Source organism: Electrophorus electricus, chromosome 1 (genome assembly GCF_013358815.1).
Source record: "Electrophorus electricus isolate fEleEle1 chromosome 1, fEleEle1.pri, whole genome shotgun sequence".
Taxonomy (NCBI): domain Eukaryota; kingdom Metazoa; phylum Chordata; class Actinopteri; order Gymnotiformes; family Gymnotidae; genus Electrophorus; species Electrophorus electricus.
This window is the reverse complement of record NC_049535.1, coordinates 6,139,178-6,158,567: the sequence shown is the minus strand read 5'-3', so window position 1 is coordinate 6,158,567 and position 19,390 is coordinate 6,139,178. Positions and strand designations below refer to the sequence as shown.

Below are 19,390 nucleotides of genomic sequence, written 5' to 3'. Positions count from 1 at the left end.
TTGGGTAACACTATGCTGTATTGCTGGGTAATGCCAAATACCCTTCCTGCTTCTGAAACTCTGGTTTCTCCAGTTAAGATTCTCCATCTTATATGAGCTATTCTACATTCTATAGCTGGAAGACGTATCAGTGAAATCCACTTCGGAAAGCTGGAAATAACACTTCTGTTAACTGTTCTGCTCACCCCAATTAATCAGTTACACTTTAAGTAAAAGCTAATTTGCATTAAAAAAAAGTAATTTGTCTCGTCACCTACTTCAGTTTAAAATGATCACATCTTATTAACTTACAAAAGCGTGATAAATATCAGCCATGTTAAAAGTCAGGTCGGCCTCTTTTTGGTGTTAGTCTTCAAGAGCCTAAATAATCTAGTAAACCGCACACATCTTTTAATAGGAAGCTTCAGTTTAACAGCAGCGTCGTCACTCATGAACGTCCAGAGCGGCGCAGAAAAAATGTTTCCGTCGTGGGCTCAGCAGTCAGCAGCTATTTCGACACAGTCCAGTCGTCTTAGCCAATCAGGAGGCCCACCCTGCCTGTGAGCTCTTTTGCATGTGCACAGACAGAAAGAAAAGGCTTTAGAGAGACATTTTCTGCTGCATGGCGATCTCCAGAGCTGTCTTGGGCTCGGAGGGCAGTCAGGATAGAACACACGCACATATGAAGCCCTATCATATTTCTAAACTGCTGCTTGTTCTTTGGTCCATAACGAGGTCATAAAAAAAAACCCTGCTGCACTGGCCAAGTCAAGGAAACTCTGTTCACGTTCAGAAACAAGGGAGCACGTGTGTGAACAAACCTGTTTGTGCGGTCACTTTGCCAAATATTAACATTTGCCAAAGATGTACGCCCGTAGTTCTATTTCTGTTGTTGCACTTGGATATAGTGGCACATAGTGTTAACAACCAATAGATTTTGTGTTTTAGTAGTGCCAGTCATGCAGAGTTGTTGCATATTCTGCATGAGTGTGTACCCAACAGAGGTTTTGACAATGACACCTTTTAGGGGAGGAGACCGGAACGGACAAAGCAAGCTCATCTCCACACCACGAGTGTTTGCAAACCCCTCTCTTGTTTGCCCTTGTTAGATGGCGTATTTACGGGCAGGGGTGATGGGTGGCCGACAGCCCTGCACCTGTGCGACTAGCAGGCTAAGGAGAACGGGGGGGGGCGCTGTCCACCCCCATTACCATCACCTCTCGCCCGGGATCACTGCTGCGCGCCATGCCCAGCTAGTACGCATGCTAAAGCTAACTGTGCTCCAGAGACCTGGGCTGATCCGGCTCCGAGTGTGGAGTGGCTCCAACTGTGGGTGGCGAAGTCACATGGTACAGAACAAGGGTACAATACACAAACAGTAAAACACACGCCCAGTAATTCCCTTCAAAGCTCATATTCTGTTCTTCTACATAGTTTCTTTAATTGACAGAGTTTATATGTTTCAGACTATAGACATCACAGAGAGAAAAAATATTCATGCTTTAGTTATTATTATTGACATGCAATGAAGAGGATGTGCACATATGCACAAAAAGTCATTTTTAACATGCTTGTGTGACTGTGTGAAAACTATATGCAAAGAGGTGTGTGTCTGCAAGCTTTGTCTTTGCACATGGCTGCCTGGGGTGTCACGGTCTATCCTATTGGTCCATTAGAGTGAGTGTGTGTGTGTGTGTGTGTGTGTGTGTGTGTGAGAGAGAGATCTCCCCTCCCTTCCCCCACTCCTCACACACAGGCACCTTCTCTCTCTCATACACACACAAATACACACACACGCTCACACACACTCTCCTGCTCTCTCTCTCTCTCTCACACATGCACTCACACACACACACACACACACACACTCGCTCTCTCTGTGGCTGATGCAGTAAGATTGAGAGCTGGGTGCTGCAGCAGTGGCTATTTGCTCCCGATCCCAGCCGCCGAGCAGCGTCGTCCGGGGACACCTCTCTCCCACTTTCCCTCCACGGGATGTGAGATCAGGTAGGATGCTCCGTTCCTCTCCTCTCGCCTCATCACCGTGGCAACCCATCACTCCCTGGCCTGCCACTGCTTGTCTGCTCTGCCGGCTTGGAGGCAAGCCGACAAGGAGATCCCGGGTTCGCACGCTTTAGTTCTGTGCACTGTGGCACGCTCGCCACTAATTAGACCCATGGCTTTCTGTGTTTTCTGCCTTAAAAAAGGATTTGGGAGATTTGGTGTTGTGGGATGTCTGACTCACGACAAGGATTCTATGTTCAGCTGCCTTCAAAACAAGGCTGACTTAAGCATTGTTTAACTCAAACCACAGTTGTTATGGGAATGCAAAAGTTCAAACAAGGATGCCTGGGAATTACAAGCCAGTGCCTACAATTATTCACAATTAAACAAACTCAGCAAACACAAAAAATGCTTTCAGCCTGTCCTGAGAGCTGACTCGCATCCATAACTTACAAAGGTGTAATTGTACCGGCAGCCATTGCAAAAGCTGTTGCAGGTTGCTTGTCCCCACTGATGTTTTCAGGTTTACTGTATTATTAATGCTCCCTTCGCCCCAAAGTCCGCTCGTGATACCCTGCCACTGTGCTGGACTGGATTTTATGTAAATGCAGAAACCTCAGGTTGATTTATGATTAATACTCTAAAATAGATTTATGGTTGCAGATATATGACAGAACGTGATACACTCTCTGGTTGATCTGGTTGATTAAATACCAGTACGGCTGTAACACTGAATGATGGCACATTTCATATAGTTCACTTATTTTTAAATAAGTTCTATCTTAGGCTTCAGACATGATGGAAGGTGAGCGTTATACTGTTACCGGGGGTTACAGGTATTCAGACTAATCTAGGTTGCAATTTATTACAATCAGTAAGTCAAAAGGTTAATTCTGGACTTTTTGGTGCCCCCCCTCCCCCGACTCTGGACCTTGCTTATGTATATAACAGAATTAGTCAGGTACAAATTGCAGCATCCAGAACAGAAACTGGAATCTGGTACTGCCGAAAACTGCACGCTCTGTTGGACCTCGGCATTGTTGTATTCTTGAGATGGCAGAGATAGCGTGACAACGGGCACCTTGTGACAGACCAGTTGCAAAACGCATGATGTGTGGTATGAAATCTTATTAAATGCAATGTTTCTGCCTTTGTACGTACAACGACAGCGACCTGAGTAGTCACCACTACGGGTTCTTCTGAATGATGTGTTTATTACATTGAGGTCCTGCCTCTGTCTCCACAAAGAGACTTTAGAGCATGATACCTCACTAAAACTTACTCTAATTTGTATTCAGAATGTTCTAAAAACTAATTTAAAGAGATTAAATCTAACACTTTCCTGTCTGTCTGCCTCCAGACAAGTTAATTCAGCCATCTGTATTCTGAAGGCTTCTTTTTCGGTAACAAAACATTTCTTTCTTTGGCAGTTGATATATTGGAAGGATGAATGGGTTGAAACTAATTCACCCTAAGAGAACTCATTTTTATTGAAATGCCCACACTTCCTGTTCCTTCTAGTTAAAGCTATATTACACAAAGAGAATACAGTGACATAACTGCATTTTTTTTCATAGTGTTATTCTCATAAAATGTTTAAAACCTAATAAGATTTAAATTATATTATTGCAAATTCAAGGCTTTTGTAGCTGGCAACTACCAAATAGAATGGATCATATTGCTTTGTGTCTCCTCCTTTTAGCAAAGTTGCAGTTTTTTCTTTTGTTTTGATTTTTAGCTAAGGAGGTCAGAAAACCACCTTTCTGTACTGAAGGAGAATCACTGAAGGAGATATAGGGCTTTTAACCTTTCCTGGCAGAAAGATAACTATCCTCATGCACTCTTGTAATATGGCAGCAGAATATGAAAAGTTCCAGCAAGCCATCTATTGTATTCCTCTTTCCTTCCCCGTATCTGACATATGACTCCAAAGCTGGATAAGACACCATATAAGCCTACATTTTGTCCAGTGACCTTTTGGGAGCTTCAGAGTACAGCTGGTCTCTGATGAGCTCACGGAACAGCACCTCCTGAGTCCAGACAACACCGAGTGCTGCGTGAAAAGTGTTTACAGGGGGACTAGAAGTCAATGCTACCAGGCTGGTGCTGTGGGTGACCAGGAGCATGGTGTACCTGCAAAGCTGCGTAGGGTGTCTGTGTGCGCGTCTGGGTATGTTGGTGTGTGTGTGTGTGTGTGTGTGTGTGTGTGTGTGTGTGTGAGAGAGAGAGAGAGAGAGAGAGAGAGAGAGAGAGAGAGAGAGAGAGGGAGAAGGGCATATGTGTCAGAACTGATCAGCTGATGGAGCTGATGCTCTCAGAGTACTACTGACTTTTTCTGGAAGATTAAGAACATCAGTATAGGCCTCACTGGCAGGACTGCAGGACATGGTGCCCATCATCCTCTGGCCAGTGGCCCAGGGTCCTCCGCCCCTCTGGCCACATGGATGGAATTAGAAAGTGCAATAAGGGCAAAATTATATGTTGCCCTACTAAAAAAGAATAACACCCTGGTAATTGATGTTTGGTGGATGTCGATGAAGTGATGCATCGGCATTCACACACATTCTATCTCTCGCTTTCTCTCTCTCTCTCTCACACACACACTCTTTCTCTTGCTCGCTCTCTCTCTCACACACACACACACACACACACACTCTCTCTCTTGCTCTCTCTCTCTCACACACACTCTCTCTCTTGCTCTCTCTCTCTCTCTCTCTCTCTCTCTCTCTCACACACACACACACACACACACACACACTGAGGGTTAATGCACATGGTACAACAGTAATGAGAGTGCCTTAGCAGAAATGCTGTGTGCCATAGCAGCTCTTTGAAGTTTGAGGTTCATTTTGTGTGTGTGTGTGTGTGTGTGTGTGTGTGTGTGTGTGTGTGTGTGTGTTTGAGTGTGCTACAAAACCCTCAGGGTAGATTCGCACACTGCTAAGCAATCCCCTTCCAGAGAGCTCCTGATTTCCTATAAAAGCGAATGTCTCCTTCTGCCCTGACGAAGAGCACAGTTCACCTCAGCGTTTCTTCTTGTCACTCTTAAACGCGTCTTCCTTTTATCTCCAGACAGTGCTGGCAGGCATTGCAACGGCAAGTTCTGTTCACAGAAAAAGCCTTTATGCGTTTATGTGTTTCAAAAAAGCCGAGTTTATTTGTAGGGCAGCCTTTAACACCTCTTCTCGCTCTAGTTGAGTTCCAAGCGAAACGCCTCCAGCCGAATAATCCGACGAGCGTTTAATTTCGGGCGACGACTGGAACGAGAATGATCGGATGACAAAGTGGGCGTGTCGCCGCGCCCTGCGTTGTTTTTCGAGGCAGGATGCCATAACAAGGCCCCCCACCGACCCCCCGGCAGGAAGACTCGCGAAACAAGGAACGTGACGAGAGTTCAGCACCACCTGGCCCAGCTACGCCCTGCTATCATAAACAGGCAGCAATAAGTATCAGCCTTATCATCGCCTGCTTCAGGTTCCTGCTAAGGATTTACGCATACAGCCTTACGGGGAAATAGAGCTGTGCTGTACTGCATATCCGAACGCTGTCTGTCTGCTAGGCACAGCCGACAGGTTCTCAACAAGAAATGGCCATTCGGGCCGTGGGATTATTGTAACATTGTCGCTGGGCCGAGTGCCGGTGGGCGTGGAGCAGGACGCACAGACTCCCTCGAAGTGAAACATTTATTAACATAAAACATGTAGAACAATGGCACTCACACATAACACCAACGACAGACATGACTTATACATCTCTCTCTCTCACTCACACACACACACACACACACACACACACACACACACACACACACACACACACACACACACACACACACACACACACACACACACACACACACACACACACACACACACACACACACACACACACACACACACACACACACACACGAACAAACAAGCAATGAGCAACAGTAAGGCACGCACTGACGGGGGTTTAAATAGACAAACACATTAACACATAACCATGTACAGGTGCGTTCCTTCACGGGGGTGTGGCTACAAACGTGGGTGAACCCCCCCCCCCCCCCCCCCCCGCACGCGGCAGGCCGTACCACGTGACGGGGGGGGGGGGGGGGGAAGCGTCCCGTGACAATTATAACTAAAGATGAACTCTTCACTTAAGTACTACTGCAAAAAAAAATAAATAAATAAAATTAAAATAAAATAGAAACATAACAATAACAAATATTACAATAAATAATAAAACTGCCTCTAAATGTTTAAATGCTTAGGCATTTATTGTCTGTAAAGACTCCTACTCGTATCATTAGTAAATGTTTAGTAAATGCTTTCTGACTGTAACTTTTAAGACTTCTATAACTCACATCTTAATACACTTTACATCTATAATATGTCTCTAATATTAATTACTGGAGAACAGGACATAAATCCTGACTCAGGAAGGTCTGTCATGGGTCTGAGGAAAATGCATCCACACAAACACACACTCTTACATACACACAAGTCAGCCTTTCCCCGAATGTCCCAATACAAACGAACATACACATACATGCACACACACCCACAGTTGGCACTCTGTAATAAGAGTAATCACAGTCACGATGTCTTCCACACTCACGCTGCTGTAGTCCTAGGTACAGTGTTCTTACTTTAAGGAACTGGGCTCTTCGGTGGTGCTTTTTTGGTGCCGGGGTGAGAAACAGAGTAGAAATGAAACTAACAGAAGAACAGATGGAGATGTAAATAGCAAGGGTTTTAGGAGATGGATGAGACACAGAGGAAGTGAAGAGAGAGGCGGGTGGAGGAGGGAGAGAGAGAGGGAGGATGTACCCAGCAGTGATATGCAAACACGCAATCCGATGTATCCGGACTGTACGTACTGTGTGTGAAGATCTCTGACCCCCATCTGAAAGCAGTGTGTGTGAGCATGCAAATAACTTCAGCATTATGTCTTTAAATGTACCCAAAGCCCATACGCAGGCTTTTGTTTTTAAGGAATGTGTGTGTGTGTGTGTGTGTGTGTGTGTGTGTGTATGTGTATCTCTGAGTGTTGGTAGTTGGTAAAACATCCCAGCTAGAGTACCTACAACAGATGTGGTCTCTTCAGCTCCCGTCACTGGCAGAAGGATTAAATCATCAAGCGTCCTGCTTGGGCCTAATCCACACACAGGCACCCCCCCCCCCCGCCCCCCCCCCCCACACACACACACACAAACAGACCCACGCCTACACCCACACACACAACATCTTTCAGAGTGCCAACCAGTTTCACGTCTGATCACAACTAAGCCTTACCTTTGTGTTTGGCTCACACACACTCTGTCACTCTTTCAAACACACACACTCACTTAAACCCCTCCCCTCATCTCTCTCTCTCTCTCTCTCTCTCTCTCACATACTGTCACACACACGCACACACACACACTGCAGTATACGGTTATCTCCCGGGCAAGCTCTGACCCTCCATGCACACAGCCTAAACTTGGCCCGTTAATCACACTAAGCAATTATGAAAACAGTGAAAGTATTACCGGTTAAATGATAACGGGCCAAAAAAACATTTACCTCACCAGTGAAAACTCTCCTCAGGAAAGTTTCCACCTGACTAGAATTGCTAGTGCAACACACCCAAAAAAGGCAATTAAAATGTAACTACCTTGCTTGGCTTTCTTGGTGGGTTTGATCACTTCCTCCATCTCTCAGTATAGTGCAACACAGGCAGAGCTGCATGTATACTGGAGGATGTACATGCTAGCTTCACCCTCCTGGCTTGGTGGTAGTGTGTGATGGGGGAGGTTTATTAGCTTGTGTGTGGAATTGGATACTACTAACATTACGAGAAAATTGGGGTAAAATAAAAAAGAAGCAAAACCAAATGAATGGGGAGGAGAAATGTCTACAGAATTTTATTTATTTCATCACACCTATTTGAGCTGGATGGAAATCCCATTGCAAAACCATGGACCTTAATATAGACTCTTCCCCTATATCAGCCTTCACTTTTCTAGAAGACTTGTCACAAGCTTTTGGAGAGTGTTTATGAGAATTTATGTGTATTCGCTCAAAAGACTATGAGGTCAAGCTATGATGTTGGCCTGCCTCACAACTGACATTTCAATTCGAGATGTTGAGGTCAGGTCTCTGTGCAAGCCACTGGATTTCCTACACACAAAACTCATTATACCACATCATGAGTACCTTGCTTTGTGCACCTTGTGCATGTTTAGCATTCTCTTGGCATCCACCAAACCCAGATTTGTCCATCAGACACCCCGTGAAGTGTGATTCATCGCTCAAGAGGACACGTTTCCACTGCTCCAGAGTCCAGTGTCATTGTGCTTTACACCGCTCCAGGCGACACTTGGCATTGTGCAGAGTGATCGTAGACTTCTGTGCCACTGCTCAGCCATGGAAGCCCATTTCCTAAAATTCCTGACGCACAGTGTTTTGAGCTAATGTGGCTTTCAGAGGCGGTTTGGAACTCTTGTAGTGAGAATAAATGATTTTTAGGAGTTGCATGCTTCGAGCACTTGGTGGCCATGCTGTGATTGGTGTGGCATAGTACTCTATAGCTAATCTGTTCCTGCTCTTAGATGCTTCCATTCCACAATAACAGCACTTACAGATAACCAGGGCTGAACTAGCAGGGCAGGTATTTAACTGATCACTAATCCTGCACTTATTTATCATTTTGCACTATGATTGGTTAATTGAACCATCTTAGCACTTATTGATGTTCGATATTGTAATTACGCTCATTTTGTAATACTTTCTAGATATCAGTATTGACTCCTGTATCTAGCAATATCCTAGTTCAATGGTATCTTCGACTCTAACCTACTGTAATGGCTAGGATGCATTCTATGAGTAGATGACAAAGCACTTTTGTAAGTTACCCTGGATAAGACATCTGCTAAATGCCGTAAATGTAAAGGTTCGTATTTAAGATGATGTTTGCTATGGAAATCATTTGGCTGTGTGCTTGGTTTTACAGACCTGTTAGCGATGGGTGTGACTGAATCACCTGAACTCAATAATCGAGAGGGCTGTCCACATACTTTTGGCCATACAGAGTAAGGTGCAGAATCTTTGAAAGGCAGAACACAGCTATGGCTTTAAGCATGTGCCATCCAAGACCTACCTGCGTGAAGAAACTCTGTTAATGATTCTGTTAATATTATTCTGTTAATAACAGAATGTGCAAAGTGAAATGAATGTGTGACATAAAGGCAAGGAGGAGTGCAAATTAAGAGAAGAGTGAGATGAAGTTACTTGGAGCAAAAGATCTACTTTAGTATGGAGATCGGCCCTGCTTAAGCCTTCAGCTAATATTCAGGATCTTAGTCATTTTTCATCCTACACTAACCTTTGAAACTCATGCCAGTTCCCCAATTAAATCTGTGTTTTTCTGTCTATATAATATCACCCAACTCTTTTAGCAGATGAGAAAGGAACTTCTGTGATGTGTTGCTAACATCCTGTAACAATGACTGTAAAGCCTTAATAAACTGTTCTCCCTGTCAAAACAATGAATAGGCTTCTACAGTTACATCGCGCAGAGGCTAGAGTCCCCCAATATGCCCTCAATATCTACTGGAATTTGTTTATTAGAGTCTCAGAGAGGTTTATCCAAACCTATATGGGAGCATTGCTTAGTGTCATAGCACCCATGATCTATAATGTGATTCAGGCCTCTAACAAATACAATAAGAAAGCAAGACGTCACTGTGCTATCGAGCATGCGTTTATTCCTAGCCGCTTTAAAGAACTCTGCTTTTCACAGTTTGCCTGTTAGTGTCAAGTCATAGGGATGGAGCTGAGCCTTACCAGGAGTCTGCCTGAAGACCTTCATTGCCTCCAGCCTTACTGTTTTGGACTAAATCTTGCCAAGTACCACTTTGAGCATTACATCATTATCCAGCAACTTTTGTGGACTGGCATGCATAGTGATGCAAATGACCTTTAGGGCTGGTTTTGGTGTAGCTGCTGGAGAGACTAAGCAGCCTTCACAAAGCACAAATCATGTTTAGAATCACATCGGCTATAGATTTATAAGCCTATAGAATAAAAGTGGGAGGTATGCCATTCAGCCAGCTTTAATTAGTTTTCAGCCATGATGTCCATTCAGATGAATGAGTCTGTCAACATGTTCAACTCCAAGCAAAAAAATTAGCCTACATCAATACACTTCTGTGTGTGTGCGTGTGCGCGTGTGGAACAGATATAGGCCTTTTGTGCACTACAGACTCAAAACAGGATTAGGCTAAGCCTTCATTCACATATCATTATATAGTTAGAATAGATTTAGCCTATTGGTGGATCACCAAGCCAATTAACTGAGAATGTCAGCTAGATGATTATTGCAATGGAGATTTTTGAATTTTCCTTCGCCGTCTCCTTTATTACACAGAGCGGTGTACGCCATCTCAAGGACATCGCCGAGTCTAGAACCGAGCAACGACGAAGAGCATCCGCGTTCTTTCCAAGATGAAAGGTTTACCTCCCCGCGTCTTAGGTCGTCACAGTCAGCGGTAATTCTCCATTAAATTGCTAATGGAGTTGCCAAGGTTACTGTTGTTATGAGTAATCAGGCAAGCAGTCGTTTCCAAATTGCTGTCATAGAGGACCCAGACGGACAAGCGCAAAGCGCGCACGACCTTATGCACATGAGATACAATCCAGAAAGTGCTCACGCAGCAAAGGAGCTCCGTTCCCGGAGAAGCGTCAGAGAGCCTCACCGGCCCCGTAGTAGCCGATCATGGTGGCAGCAGCAGTCAAAATCAATGGCACAAGTGTTCATGGGCAAACACCTACCGAGTAGCTGAGACGGGGTTCACACTGCGCTTTTTTGAGGAGTGAAAGAAGAGAAGCGCACCGCGTTACCGGTTTTCTTTTTCCTCCTGTTGGCTCGTAAAGCATTTTTGAGGTTGGGTGCGCGATTTATATATTTTTTTTTTTTGCGATAACGTTAAAACTGTACTAGATGCACTTTAGCTAGCTAACGTTGCTTGCTTGCTAGAACACACTGAAACGATAAAGCAAAAATCTGATGTCTAATGTGTTGAACTAATGAGACTTTAAAGTTTCTTTTTAAATGCGGGATAATCTTTCATTATGGCCCCAAGTCACTGCTACTGTCACCGAAAGCCCGCCTTCCTATTAATCACTGTATAGCGCGCACACGCACAAGCAACTTCCGCTACTTGGCCGTTTCAGTTGATATTTTTCCAGTAGGCTATATCAAATGAGAGGACTTTTATCTGAAGGCAAATAAATAATTACCTGAAGCTGTGAACTGTGCTCTTATTATGACTTGGATGAAGAGATGTAATGGAACGCATGGCGACTCTCTAAAGCTGGTGAAACCCTAAAGCTTTATGCTGCCGTTTGTCTTAAAAAAAAAAGGAAAAAAAAAAAAGAATAATGAGACAATAATTAGATTAATGAAACCACATCCAGTGATTTAGGCCTACAAGTGCATTTGCACTTTCATAGTGTGGTCACAAATATTTATTTCCACATCAATTCCAGTTGAAATGTTTATTCAAATTTGTTTTACCCTCTTATATTAACATATTGTCAAAAACACATTAAAAAAATCATCTGGCTTCCTCAAAATAAATGGAGCTGCAGATCCTCTGTGTAAGCAGAGAAAGAACCAATACACAGTTTAGCAATGTCTGCGGTCGGAGGGGCACTAATGCATCATAGCTGCTCTTTGACATAAAAACATGTTTTCCAGAGAAAGTGGGAGACAGGCAAGAACATAAACTCAGCACGGATGATCACTCTTCATCCTGTCCACTGCACTGCAATCAACCAGTACACACATGCAGCACTGCTGTTATTCGCAGTGGTACTCTGGAATGACCTAGGCTGAGATCAGTTTCAGAACGAATGTGTTACAGAAGTGACTTAACAGAACAGGCAGGCCCAGGTCAGCAGCACATCTGCGCATAACCACAACACATAGAGAGTTCCACAAAGTCCGTCAGATTGGAAAGGGCTTCAGATCAGCGCAAGGCTTCAAGCTGGGCCGTGGGTTAAAAAAGACCACACTGGCCAGTGTCTCTGGTTTTCCTTTCATCACTCTGGCTGACTGGAACTGAAGTAGTTCATAAACTCTTTATTGACTAAGCAGAGGTATAATACAGCATTCCTATAGCCTGCAGATGTCAACGGGGAGTTGGGTACAAAGTTATGTGTAAAGCAGTTTGTCAAAGGAGAGCGAGTTATAAATGAAGAGGTGGAAAATAAGATATTTTAGAATTTCAAAGTGGTTTTAGAGAGAAAAATGCAGCCAGTAGGATTGGGCTGCTTTATAGTTTCTTCGCTGTAAAATTCTTGTGCTGAGTGATTGCTTGCTATTTAATTTAAAAGTTTGTGCAAATCTCAGAGCACACGGGACTTGAAACTCATAAAGCAGCTGCATTTATATTCAGTAAGCCAGATGATTTTTAAATATGTTTTTGACAAAAGATGTTAATATAACAGATGACAAAATATAAACAAACTGAATAATTGTTTCAGATGGAAGTGATGTGGAAATAAATATTTGCGAACATACTATGAAAGCGCAAAGGTGGATGAACGCCTAAATTACTGAATGTGGTTTCATTAATGGGGCTAATTAAAGAGATTGTTGTCTCATTATTAAACAGCTAGTCTGATTATAAATGACAAGCATTCATGAATCTGTCATGGACCTCCTTCCCAGCGAGCTGTGCTTCTCCATGAGGGTTTGAACCATGCCTCTTTATCTTAATATCTCCTGTGTGCAGGCATGACCTTGAAGAGTTAGAAACAGCCTTTAGGCATGCCTTGGCATGGGGCTTATTACGTTTCCTCATTTCAGCAGTTGGGATTATACTGGCACTATTCTTAATTTTTTAAAAATGTTTTCTAAAGAATATTTGGGCATAAATATGTGTTGGTTTCTTTTAATGTCACTGTAGGATTTATAATCCAGGGTAAGGTAACTATGATTGTTGTAATGTGCGTCAGAACTGCCAAGTTCATTGACAATTTCAGGTCTCAAGGAATTGTTTAAAAAACTGGTTACTGGTTTTAGAAGAAATCTTTCATTTTATAATCAAGGCAAGTAGGCAATCATAAGGAACATGATCAGTTAGCTTTTTGTGTACATCTCAGCATAGAGTACATTATCAACAGACCTTATGCTGCACTTTTATGGATGTACTAAATACTAACTTGCACATTCAGTTATTTGCAGGCCTGACAATAACTAAACTTTGAGTGGGTTTGTGAGGAAAGTGTATTCACTACATAACATGATGCCCTGGCATTGGTGTTTGGCTCTGGCCTACCTCCTCACTACCTTGTGGAGCTAAGCAGTTTGTGATTGGTGAGATCCACTTTATGGGGTTTGTTCATAAAGGTGAGGGCAGGTGACATAAATCAGCATTAGCAATGTTCACCAAACCCATGAACCCCAGCACGTCACAACAGGAAACAAAGTAGAAACTAAACTGGAAACAGGAAGGTCCGTTTATGAGGACCTTCTATATCCTTGGTGGTAAGTCCCTCCTGATGGCTCTTGTGTGAACTGTCAGTTTGTACATATGTTTAGGTCTAACCAAATCATTTCCAGATGCTTGCTAAGTAGTATGGAACTGTACATCTACTAAAGAGTAATATGGCCATTCTTCTGGACAAAATTGTTATATACAAATTTGTCCTGTAGTGGACAACATATATAATATGTTATTACATATATAATATAATATGAATAAAACATTAAGAAATGTTTTATAGTCAAGGAAAATAAAAAAGGAACAGTTATCTCAAAAATAATAAACTGGCATAGTTCTAATTCCTTTATCCTTACTGAATCTCTATAGCTTGAGTCATACCATAACATCTGTTCTCTTATATAACCATAGCCATGAACTATCCTATCGTAGTCCCAGAGAGAGGGCACTGTTCCCGTTGTATCCGATCCAGGATCAGGGAGTGGGTGGAAATTTATGACTCCTCCTTGCCAGAGTCCTCTGGGTGTCAAGCACCATGCATGGAGCTTCCCTGCTCGAGAGATTTCTGGTCAAAGCTGTTCATATAAATTCTACGATGGCACCATACAGAAAATGCCTCGCTAACTGCTTAAACACACATGCAATGGAACAATTTTTCACTGAACAGACTGCAAATGTAGTCTGATATGCACATGCTCTTGAACAAACAGTCTCTCAATCAGAAGCTGCTGATATTGACTCTTCCAGACAAAAAACAGCTTTGGGTAAATAAACCGATAAGAAACAAGCTACTGACAGCATCGCTGGTATGACTTGGTAATTTGCACATTAGGATGAGACATTAAGAGAGATGCGTGCAATATAAACCTTCATCTCGCTCTCTTTCTGCCTCTCAGATAAGCGATCAGGATGATAGCAGTGGTCCGGATCGATGCGGACAGACCGATGCGATGGAGGAGACAACACCTGACCCCGCCTTCGTGGACGTGGACCAGGGCCTGACCCTGGCCTGCATCGCCTTCCTCTGCCTGCTACTGGTGGCCATGATTATCCGCTGCGCCAAGGTCATCATGGACCCCTACAGTGCCATCCCTACCTCCACATGGGAGGAGCAGCACCTGGACGACTAGCAGATCCAGGTCTGCATACACACACACACACACACACACACACACACACAAAAACACACACATTCCAGACCTCTGGCAGATATGGGACTTCTGTGGTATTTGGTGATAATTGCACACATACGGTACCCGCAAAGTTATAATTTCCATCCAAAGGATACACAACTCAAGCTATACCGGTTAGCAAGAAGACTTGTCTTGAAAAGAAACGTGTCTGAGATTCTCTCCACCCCACTACCCCCATTTGCCCTCATCACATACTTGTAAAACATACAGACTAAATAGCGCTAGCTTGCCTTGATTTAAGAACCTTGAATATTTTAATGTGGCTACTACTGAAAACAGCAAATAGAAATCAGCATTGTTCCATTTGTACGAGGCTAAATAGCCTTTGTGCCAACGTAACGTCACATACCTGTAACTCCCAAATCCTGCCCTTGAGCACATACCCTCCCCTGAATATACTGTATGTGAACACGTGGCTGTTTGTGACTGCAGCAAAAGCCCCCTTTCTTCTTTTAGGAGCGTCTCCTCCAGGATGAGAGGGTCAGGTAACACCACCAAAGCACAGTGACTAGAGACTCCGCGATTCTCTGAAACTACCTACGGCGCTCTGCCAAGCTGGGTCCGGGTCGATCCGAGCGGAGGCCTGGGTCCACCAGAATGATCCAATACAGCACAGCCCTTGCAGGACACTACGTGTCCCAGAACAGCTATCAGTGAGAGAAATGACCACCAGTCATCCTGCTCTCCTAAACAACACACAGTGCATTCTGGGAGTGTGTTGGGGGGCGGGGGGGGGGGGGGGGGGGGGGTCAGTCAGTGTTATAATACACACATGAGTTTTCATTGATCTTTGGGGCACCTTTTACTTTTCGTACATTTTTCTAATAATCATGATGGATGGACCGTGCAAATATTGAGAATGCTGTGCAGTGAAATGAAGCTTGGCTCAGAGGCATGCTGACAAAGTCTGCCTCATAAGGGCAACTCATCATTTCAAAAATGGTAATATGTTACCGTTAACACTGAACAGGCAAAAGCGTTGCTGTTAGCTTGAATGCAGTTCGGGGTATTTTTTTATAGGACTACAAATCCCAGACCTGGCTGACTTTTAGTGACAGAGGTGAATTTGACTTCCCTTTATTCCGCATTAGCTCAAACAATCAGATGCGTCTCCTTCCTTAGTTTGTCTTTTCACCCCTGCACCATGGCCAGGTTATCGTATGTACTTGCGAATTATAATCCTAACTGCATGTTATCAAGTGCCTCAGATGCAATCGAAAAGCCCGAAACGCTTTTTTCGTCGTTTTTACACATGAGCAGTAGCACACAAGAACAATGTAGAATACGAAACATCAGAACTTGCTGCGGTACATTTAGCCTATGTATGTTCTTATGCTTAATAAAGATATGGATGAACATTTTTTTTCTGTAAAGTGCTAAATGTTAAGGAAACAAAACATCTTATTGGGATGTTTTCAAATTCCTCACATTATTAATTAAGCCATACACCTACTCAGAGACGTCAACGTGAGCTGAAAGTCTGCAGGGTAGACTTAATTCGTGGTAGTCTGTTGTGGAGGGATGTACACGTAAAACCAGCCACGCATTTAAAGTCAAACATCAAAGCGAAAGTAGCGTTAGTTGTGCCTATTTGCACTGCTTTGCCGATAAACTAATGGGGATATAGGCCTCGCCGTTTCGGATGCGCCGGAGTCCCTTTGCCTGCAACACAGCCGCTAGCTAGTCTAGGCTAGGTCGTTGTCAACCTTCTCATTCCCACAGTGCAAAGATGTGGACGGCAAGGAGGACAACTCATCCGCCAAAGCGTCGGTGTCCCGTCTTTTCGGTCTCGGACGCGCGGCCACGGACGTTCGGTGACGCGCCGGAGAGTACGATGTGGTCCGCCGAGGGCTACGTTACTGCCAGAGCAAACGGGACTATTGCCGAACATGTGAGCTCAGAGGTCCACTCAGAATGTACTGTTTTAAACAGGAAGGGTAGAAAGCCCTCACCGGACAAATACTAGACAACAAACAAGAAAGAAGGCTCCTAGTCACCTTAGGCAGGGGGCTGTGGGAGCCACAGCCTGACACTCAACAACAACCCGTTAGGACATCGTGTTATATACTGTCTGGTCACAACGTGTTGTAATGTCACTCGGAGGACGGCTCGCAGTTTCCGAGAAACCTCTCTCTCTTTCACTTTATGTTATAACTACGGTAAGGAAATAATATAATAACTAACCCAGAACCCCAATGTTTCAGATAGGCTACTCTTCACAATACACCCCACATCCACTCCTTCCAAAAGTACTACAGCCTTTCTTGAAAACACACTTAAGCCTACCCGATGAATCGTGGTTTAGGCTGTGTGGCTCAGACAGATGATCTAATGATTACCGGCTGCTTTGCTATAAAGTGTGTTTGCTTGATCTTCGGTCGATCGATTGATCAGCTTGAAAGTGGTTCAGGTTTTCGTTGCCTGTTCAGTTCATTCAGACGTCACGTGGTTTTCTTGGCCGCGTGCCGATGGTTTACTTAGCCCGAGTCAAAGTTTCGTTGTGCTATAAATTGCGTCTGGTAGCCACGCTAGGGAACATATGCATTTACCTTGTGTCGGAAAAATGCAATTATGACTATTAATACCCTAACAAGAGGGTTGCTAAAACTGCATACACCGCTACATCACATAAGGGGTGCAGTTATTTAGTTCAAAATCACTATTCTTTTTATATATATATATAATTATTATTATTATTATTATTTTTTTTAGAAAAATAAGAAATAGCGTAAGAATAACCCAGAATGTTCTGCTGTGGATATTTTCCTTTACCCCACGTTACAAAGTAAAGTCCTTTTAAAACCATTATGCTTCTGTATGCTTTATTCCTGTCTGTTCTATATGGATTTATAAAATTTAAAATAATGGTGTTTTACATAGGTTTTATTTCCATCTAAAGAAATACTACCTAGCCTACTCCAAATTGCTGAACGTTTTATTCATACCAGTAGTGTGTATTTGCACATGCACGTCCACACTGATTACCACCTTGAAGAAGTCTCTCTATGTGAAGAACTGCACAATAAAGAATCCAAATAATGAATGCTCCTGGCACATAAAATGTAATGGCAGTGGGCACCAATGGCAATTGCACTTCACTTAATTCTAATGGTAGGAGAAGCCGTCATGCTGAAATCAGTAGTGGTGGTGCTGAACAGAACACATGACAGTGCCTTCCCTTTTCCAGTCTCGGTCTCAAGCTGTGGCACTCAGTGTGAAATTCTACTCATTTTTCTCTTATACTAGTTGCTACTGCATAGAAAACTGAGAATGAAGAGCCTACTGTTCTGTATAGGAGACTCGGCGATGGTGAGAACCTCAAACACAGGCCAGCACCCATTGGTTGTTGTTGTAAATATTTAAATCACTTAACTATACACAGTTTATTTTAGTGCTGGGGTAGTCCACTCCCCAGTGCCACAATATTAATAGGAGTCAGTGCTTCTGAAATAGCTCACATTTACAGTAGAATATAACTTAAATATATTAGCAATTCTGCATGGCTGGGCACAGCCATGTGTATCACTATGTATTCCTTTTATACCACTGTCATGTGGCTGATGTAATTGATTGGCAGCCATTCAGAGCCTCAGTCCGCCCAGATGCCACCAGCTTCAATATTGCATGCTGTGTGCTGCTCGGTGCACTACATTATGTGAGTGGCAGTGTGAGGTTTTCAAGTCAATAACTGTAAACAAGCCAAGCAGAAGTGCGTTTGGCCCCATGGCTTGATTTAATTAACAGTAAAACTTCATGCAAAAGGTCTGAAATATTATGGCTGTATTACTACACCAAAGGACTGTAAATGCTAGTTTAAGCTTTAAAGTATCTTTCCTGTTATTCATTAAACCCTTAAAACCTCATTTCTGTTAATCAAAATCACATTTATACAAGTTAGATCCTATAAAAATCCCTATAATGCCCTAAAAGTGGCTTAGCTATAATGCTACACCTTTGCCTTCAATACGTGCTGATCTATGAATATGCAAATAGATCCCGCCTCTGTCCCCGCCCAGTCCTCTGCATGCAGCGTGAGCTTACCTGCGCACCTTCGACTCTGCTCATCACACACACACACAAAACTACTTGTTTTATGTGTTGCTAGCTAATGTACTTTACACCACAACACATGGTAATATTGAAGTAATTCAATATTTGAACCGGAAAGCAACTCAGAAGAAGAAGAGTGAATTGTACAGGGTCACCTACAAGTTGATGAATCAACATGGTGATATATTTATGTGTCACTCTCTACATTAGAAACATAATAGTAACAGATAACACGAGCCTTCAGCTTGACTATGTTGTCAAATAGCTAAGAATGTATTGCTCATGTTAAACTACCATGATCTGTACATCTCTTACAAATTAGACACCTTACAAAGATCAGCATCAGATGTACTGAATGGAAGTAACCCTTACATCATAGAAAGTCTCCAGAGAAAAGCATGTAGTTCATATCTGTTATCTTACTATTATATATATATATATATATATATATATATATATATACACACACACCCTGTGGGTGTTTGTGACACTGCCCTATGAGTAAGAATACGTCATTTAATTCAGCAGTTTAGAGTTTAGAGCTTTCAGGAAAGTTTGCCCGGACCTTCTTTGTCAACATTCCCGACCGTTATAAAAATGTCCTGTCAGCATTTGACATCAATCATTGTGTAATGTAGCAGGCTATTGTTGCGCAACATTATTTAGCACACTGCAGATCTGTTGGACA

At 43.1% G+C, this 19,390-nt stretch overlaps 1 protein-coding gene across 2 annotated transcripts; it reads left to right on the top strand.

The window, feature by feature from the left end:
• The first annotated feature begins 1,814 nt into the window (after positions 1 to 1,814).
• Positions 1,815 to 15,366, top strand: LOC113573920 (cortexin domain-containing 1). 2 transcript variants are annotated; one of them, XM_027004496.2, is made up of 3 exons: positions 1,815 to 1,986; positions 14,356 to 14,598; positions 15,109 to 15,366. In XM_027004496.2, the coding sequence occupies exon 2, from the start codon at positions 14,410 to 14,412 to the stop codon at positions 14,587 to 14,589; it is 180 nt and encodes a 59-aa protein (XP_026860297.1). In that variant the 5' UTR covers positions 1,815 to 1,986; positions 14,356 to 14,409; the 3' UTR covers positions 14,590 to 14,598; positions 15,109 to 15,366. The 2 variants fall into 2 exon arrangements, with proteins under 2 accessions (XP_026860297.1, XP_026860298.1); XM_027004497.2 differs by lacking the exon at positions 1,815 to 1,986 and having other exon boundaries at positions 12,506 to 14,598.
• Positions 15,367 to 19,390: the final 4,024 nt, after the last annotated feature.